Raw genomic sequence first — 8,789 nt, 5'->3', positions numbered from 1 at the left:
GGGTTTCTAAAGTAGTAGTCATTCTTCCCTGTACTAAGGTAAGTGATTTTTAAGAACTTTTTTTCTTTGTGTGTCTGTGGATGACTTTGATCTGATATGGAACTTGCACTTTGAATGTGAGGAAAAGTATCAGCCTTAATATTTGGCTGTCTTCTTGCATACCTGCCCTCTGATTGCAGAATGTGTCCAGAATAACAATACAAAGGGACTTCTTATGGAGCATGAACAAACAAATATCTTAAATTCAGTATCTGTCTTAACTGAGTCTCAAATCAGGCTATGCTTTGTTTTGTTTTTCAGAGTAACATAATTGAAAGTGCTTCTCCTATATTTGAGGAAGAACAAATTGCTGTTTGGATGGTGGATTAATAAGTAGTTGTCGTATTACAAGAGTAAGAAGATATTTGGGGATTTGGGAAGAACTGGATTTTCACCCTAGTTCAGCAGCTTTGCTGCTCACTTAAACACAGATGAATGAAGACCCCATTTGGAAAATCACCAGGTCAGCGGTCCAGAGCTGATGCAGGTGAGGTGTTATGGAATTTGTTTTCATTGTTTGTTGATTGGTTTTTAGTAGGTAAAATATATTCTTAATATATAAGAAAATCTATAAAATAATGGCTTTATGAAGCTGTTACTGTTTCCTTATGTTTTTTTTTTTTCTTTTTTTTTTTCTGCTTGTTTTTAAAGATAAGACTTATACTTTTAATTATAGAAACTGTGGAATTGAAAGGATATACACAAATTTTTAATTAAGCTGTACAGACTTACATATAAGAAATTGTACTGGTTTTGGCTGGGATAGAGTTTATTTTCTTCATAGTAGCTCATATGATGTTATATTTTGTAGTTGTGACCAAAATGGTGTTGATAACGTATAAGTGTTTAAGCTATTGCTTAACAACACTTATGCAGCATCAAGGCCTTTTCTGCTTCTCATGCTGCCCTGTCAGCAAAGAAGGCTGGGGTTGCACAAGAAGTTGGGAGGGCACACAGCCAGGACAGCTGACCCAAACTTACCAAAGAGTTATTCCATACCATCTCATGTCATGCTCAGCAATAAAATCTGTGGGAAAGAAGGAGGAAGGGGGGGATGTTCAGAGTTGTGGTGTTTGTCTTCCGAGAAACTGTTACGCATGATGAAGCCCTGCTTTCCTGGAAATGGCTAAACATCTACCTGCCAAAGGGAAACAGTGAATTAATTCCTTATTTTGCTTTGCTTGCAAGTGCAGCTTTTGCTGTACCTGTCTATCTCAACTCACGAGTTTTCTCTTTTGATTTACCTTTGTGAATCTCTTCCCCATCCCACTATGTGTGTGTGTGGGGGAGTGAGCAAGTAGCTGTGGTGCTTAGCTCACTACCAGGGTTAATCTACAACTGAAATGCTTGTTAGTAGTCTATAATATCAAAGGCTTAGTATAACTGGAAGTTAATTAAAATTCTACAAAGGAGCTTGTGATATGACTAGAGTAACATTTTGCTCATCCTAGAAGTGCTTGAAAATAAACAGTAATGTATTCACCGTACATATTCACCACTGGAGGCCAGTAACTAGCAGAGTACCCCAGGGGTCAATACTGGGTCCAGTCCTGTTCAACGTCTTCATTAATGATCAGGATGATGGGGCAGAGTATATCCTCATCAAGTTTGCTGATGACACAGAACAAAGGGGAGTGCCTGATATGGCAGAGGGTTGTGCTGTCATCCAGACTGACCTTGACAAGATGGAGAAATGGGCTGACGGGAACCTCATGCAGTTGAACAAGGGGGAATGCAAAGTCCTGCACCTGGGGAGGAACAACCAGTACGTGCGGGGGGAGGGGTGTGTTACCCAGCTGGAAAACAGCCTGGCGGAAAAGGACCTGGGTGTCCTAGTGGACACCAAGTCGAACATGAGACAGCAACATGTCTGTCCTGGTTTCAGTTAGAACAGAGTTAATTTTCTTCCTAGCAGCTGGTAGAATGCTATGTTTTGGCTTAGGATGAGAAGAGTGCTGATAACACCCCGATGTTTTAATTGTTGCAGAGCAGTGCTTATACCAAGCCAAGGACATCTCAGCGTCTTGCTCTGTCCTGCCAACAGGCAGGCTGGGGGTGCAGTAAGAGCTGGGAGGGGACAGACCCAGGACAGGTGACCCAAACTAGCCAAAGGGGTATTCCATACCATCTGACGTCATGCTAAACAATATATAGGGGTGGCTAGCCGGGGGAGGGGGCCAGACTGCTCGGGGTTAGGCTGGGCATCGGTCAGCGGGTGGTGAGCAATTGCATTGTGCATCACTTGTTTTGTACACATTATTAGTAGTAGTACTATTATCATCATTGTATTATTATTATTGTTATTATTGTTATTATTATTTTCCTGTCTTATTAAACTGTCTTTATCTCAACTCACAAGCTTCACTTTCCATTTCTCTCCCCTGTCCCAGAAAGGGAGGGGGGAGGGTGAGCGAATGGCTGCGTGGTGTTTAGCTGCCGGCGGGGCTAAACCACAACAGTCTTTTTGGCGCCCAACGTGGGGCACGAAAGGTTGAGATAACGGCAGATCTGACCAGAGTGTGTTAAACTAAAATTGGTATAAGTATTAGACCTGCTTAATAGTTACTTGTCATAATGCTGATTGCTTTAATCTCAACTCTGCTGCGCCTGTTTTCCAAATTGAGTATTATAGCACATTATTTTCCGTATTTGCTCTCTGTCATGTTGTTTATCCTCTCCGGACCCTGGTTTCAGACCATTATGGTACTGTGTGTTGTAACAGTGGCTTATGAGACGATGAAATATCTGGTCATGACTCTAACCTGGTATTTGTACTCAGTAACATCGTCAACTCTATACTTTGGAAACTGTATTGTGGAAACTATTAGCAATTATACCTGTTGCCTTTTTTCATTAGGGAGTCAATCTGTGGAGGGGAAAGGGGAAGATATTTTTTCTTACTTGATCACTCTCCCTTTCTCCTTCACCACCCTCTTATCCTCCTTGATCACTCTCCCTTCCTCCTTCACCACCCTCTTATCATCTGAGCTTGTTACAATAGCTCTCCAAGATATTGAATATCCTTGGGATACTCAGACCAGCATAGTCTTGTTGTTCTGCCTCCTGAATGCACTTCAGGTTCTGCTTAAAGTTAAACAACCAGCAGGTGGATCAGGCTGCTAAGATTGAAGTAGCTCAGGTGGACCTGGATTGGCAGCATAAAGGTGAATTATTTATAGCCCGATGGGCCCATGACACCTCAGGCCATCAAGGTAGAGATGCAACATACAGATGGGCTCGTGACCGAGGGGTGGACCTGACCATGGACGCTATAGCACAGGTTATTCATGACTGTGAAACATGTGCTGCAATCAAGCAAGCCAAACGGTCAAAGCCTCTTTGGTATGGAGGACGATGGGTGAAATATCAATATGGAGAGGCCTGGCAGATTGATTACATCACACTCCCTCAAACCTGCAATGGCAAGCGCCACGTACTTACAATGGTGGAAGCAATCACCGGATGGCTGGAAACATATCCTGTGCCCCATGCCACCGCCCGGAACACTAACCTGGGCCTTGAAAAGCAAGTCCTATGGCGACATGGCACCCCAGAAAGAATAGAGTCAGACAATGGAACTCATTTCCGAAACAACCTTATAGACACTTGGGCCAAAGAGCATGGTATTGAGTGGGTGTATCACATCCCCTATCATGCACCAGCCTCCGGGAAAGTTGAACGATACAATGGACTGTTAAAGACTACATTGAAAGCAATGGGCGCTGGGACATTCAAAAATTGGGATACGCATTTGGCAAAGGCCACCTGGTTAGTCAATACTAGGGGATCTTCCAACCGAGCTGGACCTGCCCAATCAAACTTGTTACGTACTGTAGATGGGGATAAAGTTCCTGTAGTGCATGTAGGAAATATGCTGGGTAAAACAGTCTGGGCTACTCCTGCCTCAGGAAAAGGCAAACCCATTCGTGGAATTGTTTTCGCTCAGGGACCTGGATACACTTGGTGGGTGATGCAAAAGAACGGAGAGGTCCGGTGTGTACCTCAAGGAGATTTAATACTGGGTGAGAATAGCCCATGAACTGAATTGTACCATGTTAATTACTATATAATACTGTATGTTATCACTACTATGACTACTGTAGGTGACTAATTAGAATGCATGGAAAAGAGTGTAACCTGAGCATGACATAAATGGTATGGAATAAGGGGTGGATAGGTGTCCTGGTTTCAGTTAGAACAGAATTAATTTTCTTCCTAGTAGCTGGTGGAATGCTGTGTTTTGGCTTAGGATGAGAAGAGTGCTGATAACACCCCGATGTTTTAATTGTTGCAGAGCAGTGCTTATACCAAGCCAAGGACATCTCAGCCTTTTGCTCTGTCCTGCCAACAGGCAGGCTGGGGGTGCAGTAAGAGCTGGGAGGGGACAGACCCAGGACAGGTGACCCAAACTAGCCAAAGGGGTATTCCATACCATCTGACGTCATGCTAAACAATATATAGGGGTGGCTAGCCGGGGGAGGGGGCCGGACTGCTCGGGGTTAGGCTGGGCATCGGTCAGCGGGTGGTGAGCAATTGCATTGTGCATCACTTGTTTGTACACATTATTAGTAGTAGTACTATTATCATCATTGTATTATTATTATTATTATTATTATTATTATTATTATTATTGTTATTGTTATTGTTATTATTATTTTCCTGTCTTATTAAACTGTCTTTATCTCAACTCACAAGCTTCACTTTCCATTTCTCTCCCCTGTCCCAGAAAGGGAGGGGGGAGGGTGAGCGAACGGCTGCGTGGTGTTTAGCTGCCGGTGGGGTTAAACCATGACAATGTCCTTGCCACAAAGAAGGCTAACGGTAGCCTGGTCTGCATGAGGCAAAGTATTGCCAGCGGGTCAACAGAGGTGCTCCTTCCCCTCTCCTCAGCACTTATGAGGCCACACCTGGAGCCCTATGTCCAGTTCTGGGCCCCCCAGACATAGACATCCTGGAAGGAGTCCAGTGTAGGGCCATGAGGATGAATAATGGACTGGAGCATCTCTCCTATGAGAGGCTGAGAGAGCTGGGACTGATCAGTCTGGAGAAGAGGAGGCTCGGGGTGGGGGTAATCTCATCAATGTGTATAAATACCTGAAGGGACGGTGCAAAGAGACAGACTTTTCATTGGTTCCCCCATGCCAGGACAAGAAGCAATGGGCACAAACTGAGACATAGGAGGTTCCATCTGAACATCAAGAAGCGCTTCTTTTCTGTGTGGGTGACTGAGCACTTGAACAGATTGCCTACAGGGGTTGTGGAGTCTTCCTCCTTGGAGATCTTAAATCTTCAAAAACCATCTGGACATGGTCCAGGGCAGCCTTCACTAGGTGTCCCTGCTTGAGCAGGGGTGTTGGATTAGATGACCTCTAGAGGTCCCTTTCAACCTCGACCATTCTGTGATATAACTCGCTGTAAACTATTTAATCTTTTTATAGAAGCTAATCAGGTAATAATTGTGAGAGCATCTCTCACAATAACTTCAAGATTTTTCTAAATGTACATAAAGATCATTGCTACATTGTATGCTCCGTAAATTGAAATAATTAGTAAAAGATTTTTAAATAATTATTAATTTGAAGAAACTGAAAATAGGAGTAACCACTCATAGATCATAGAATCATAAAATGTCTTGGGTTGGAAGGAACCTCAAAGATCATCGAGGTCCAACCCCCTGACCATGGCCAGGGATGCCACACACTAGATCAGGTTGCCCAAGGACTCATCTAACCTGGTCTTGAGCACCTCCATGATGGCGCATCCACAACTTCTCTGGGCAACCTATTCCAGTGCCTCACCACCCTCTGAGTGAAGAATTTTCTCCTAACCTCTAATCAAAATCTCCCCTCTTTTAGTTTAAAGTTATTCCCCCTTGTCCTGTCATTTTCTGCCTGAGTAAAGTCTCTCTCCATCTTTTTCTATAAGCCACCTTTAATTACTGAAATGTTGCAATGAGGTCATCCTGGAGCCTTCTCTTCTTTAGGCTGAACAGCCCCAGCTCTCTCAGCCTTTCTTCATAGGAGAGGTGCTCCAGCCCCTTGATCATCTTTGTGACCCTCCTCTGGACCCGTTCTAACAGATCCACATCCTTCTTGTGCTGGGGGCTCCAGACCTGGATGCAGTACTCCAAGTGGGTCTTCTCAAGGACAGAGTAGAGGGGGACAATCACCTCCCTTGACCTGCTGGCCACTCCTCTTTTGATTCAGCCCAGGATGCAGTTGGCCTTCTAGGCTGCAAGAGCTCACTGCTGGCTCATGTCCAGCTTTTCATCCACCAGAACCCCCAAGTTCTTCTCTGCAGGGCTGCTCTCAATGAATTCTTTTCCCAGTCTGTTCTCATGTCTGGGATTGCCCTAACCAAGGTGCATAACTCTGTACTTGGACTTGTTGAAACTCATTAGGTTCACATGGGCCCACTTCTCAAGGTTTTCTAGGTCCCTTTGGATGGCATCCCTTCCTTCTTTGGTATCAACCACACCACTCAGCTTGGTGTCATCTGCAAATGTGAGACATTGCCATTGACCACCACTCTCTGGGTGCGACCTTCAAGCCAACTCTTTATCCACTGGATGGTCCACCCATCAAATCCATCTCTCTCCAATTTGGAGACCAGGATGTTATGTGGGACCGTGTCAAAGGCCTTGCAGAAGTCCAGGTAGATGACATTGGTCGGTCTTCCCTTGTCAACTGATGCAGTCACTCCATTGTAGAAAGCCCCTGGATTGGTCAGACACGCTTCGCCCTTGGTGAAGCCATGCTGGCTGTCTCAGATCAGCTCTTTGTCTTGCATGTGCCTTGACATTGCTTCCAGGAGTATCTGTTCCATGATCTTGCCAGGCAGAGAAGTGAGGCTCACAGGTCCGTAGTTCCCTAGGTCCTCCTTTCTAGCCTTTTTAAAAATGGGAGTTACTCCCTTTTTCCAGTCACCAGGGACTTCTCTTGACTGCCAGGACTTTTCAAATATAATGGAGAGAGGCTTGCCAACTACATCAGCCAATTCCTTCAGGACCCTGGGATGCATGTCATCAGGTCCCATAGACTTGTAGTTGTTTAGTTTCATCAGGAGGTCTCGAAACTGCTCTTCACTCAGTCCTTTATGACTTGTTAAATGTAGTGGGTTTACGTGGCAAGCTCTTGGTAGTGGGGGGCTGCAGGGTGGTTTCTGTGAGAAGAATCCAGAAGCTGCCCCATCTCGTGTTAGATAAGGGACAGTTTCAGACGGTTCCAAAGGGACCTGCCGCTGCCCAGAGCTGAGCCAATAAGCGATGCTATTTGTGCCTCTGTGAGAGCATTTTTAAGAAAGGGAAAAAACCTGCTGCAACAACAGCAGCTGGGAGAGTGAAGAGTGAGAAACAGCCCTGCAGACACCAAGGTCAGTGAAGAAGGACGGGGGAGGAGGTGTTCCAGGTCCCAGAGCTGAAGTTCCCTTGGCCTGTGGAGCAGGTTGTCCCCCTGCAGCCGGTGGTGTACCACAGTGGAGCAGGTTTCCACGCTGCAGCCTATGGAGGAGCCCACAGTGGAGCAGGTGGATCTGACTTGAAGGAGGCTACAGCCTGTGGAGGACCCCCACTGGAGCAGACTCCAGGCCAGACCTGTAGCCCATGGAGAGGAGCCCATACGGAAGCAGATGATCTGGCAGGAGCTGCCACCCGTGGGGGACCCATGTTGGAGCAGTTTGCTCCTGAGGGATGGACCCTGTAGTACTGACCCATATTTGGAGCAGTTCTTGAAGAGCTTCTGCCTGTAGGAAGCACACACTAGATCAGTTCAGGAAAGATTACATCCCGTGGGAAGGGCCCCATGTGGGGTCTCCAAAGTGCTACAGACTGACTGCAGCCTCCATTCTGCCATTCCCCTGCACCGCTCAGGAGGAGGAGGACATAGAAGCGGGTGGATGGGGGGGGGGAAGGTTGTTTTAGTTTGTTTTCTTTGTTTCACACTTCTCTAGCTTGTTAGCAATAGGTAATAAATTTCTCTAATCTTCCTGTGGTGAGTCTGTTTTGCCTGTGACGATAATTGTTGACTGATCACCCTGTCCTTATCTCAGCCCTTGAGCCTTTCTCATCATATTTTCTCCCCCTTTCCCTTTGAGGAGGGGGGAGTGAGAGAGCGGTTGTGATGGAGTTCAGGTGCCCAGCAGAGTAAAACCACCACAGTCCTCCTTGATACCACCAGAATATTTGTGGGAGAATTTCTTTTGTAAGAGAAAAGAAAGGAGGCTTTGACACAGTACTTAATATCAGTATGGTCGACTTCTAAGCATTAGCTGGGTACTGCAAGAGTTCAAAGAATTTAGACATTAAAAGTTACCTTTACAAACCTAGAATAATTTTGTCTAATCATTTGTAACATACAATGAACAAGAACATTACAGCAGATTTGAGGTGTCATAATATGGATTTTATGTAGAGAGTGAATTTTCTGACTGAAACTAGGTAATTTTACTTTACATGTTGAATAGAAAATTTCATTATTTGTCCTCTTGACTTAAAAAGCAACAAACCAGGGTTATTTTAGATGGTCACACTTTCCATTGCTATGTCATTACAGTTTATCCTATAATTTGCACCTTCATTTTGTTCCATGAAAAATCATAATTGACACTCAGATTTCTTTAGATGCCTTTTTTGCTTTTTAATATCTATACACAACAATTAATATTTAGGCCTTTACTTTTTTCTTTATGAGGTTTGTTTAATTGTAACTGAGGAGTCCTTAATTTATGCTCCTGGCTGATTAATATATCACTTT

At 44.7% G+C, this 8,789-nt stretch overlaps 1 protein-coding gene across 2 annotated transcripts in view; it reads left to right on the top strand.

The window, feature by feature from the left end:
• The window catches only part of LOC309889447 (spindlin-Z), an 81,064-nt gene that overhangs the window by 38,893 nt on the left and 33,382 nt on the right, over positions 1–8,789 (top strand). The window contains exons 1-2 of one of the 2 annotated variants that reach the window (XM_082782298.1): positions 1–38; positions 301–526. In XM_082782298.1, the coding sequence (XP_082638424.1) occupies positions 475–526 (52 nt within the window). In that variant the 5' untranslated portion in view covers positions 1–38; positions 301–474. The remainder of the gene's footprint in view (positions 39–300; positions 527–8,789) is intronic. The other variant, XM_082782297.1, reaches the window with a different exon arrangement.

The sequence above is a fragment of the Aythya marila genome, assembly GCF_965140915.1.
Source record: "Aythya marila genome assembly, chromosome: W".
In the NCBI taxonomy this organism is placed as follows: Eukaryota; Metazoa; Chordata; class Aves; order Anseriformes; family Anatidae; genus Aythya; species Aythya marila.
This window is presented reverse-complemented; position numbering and strand designations above follow the sequence as displayed.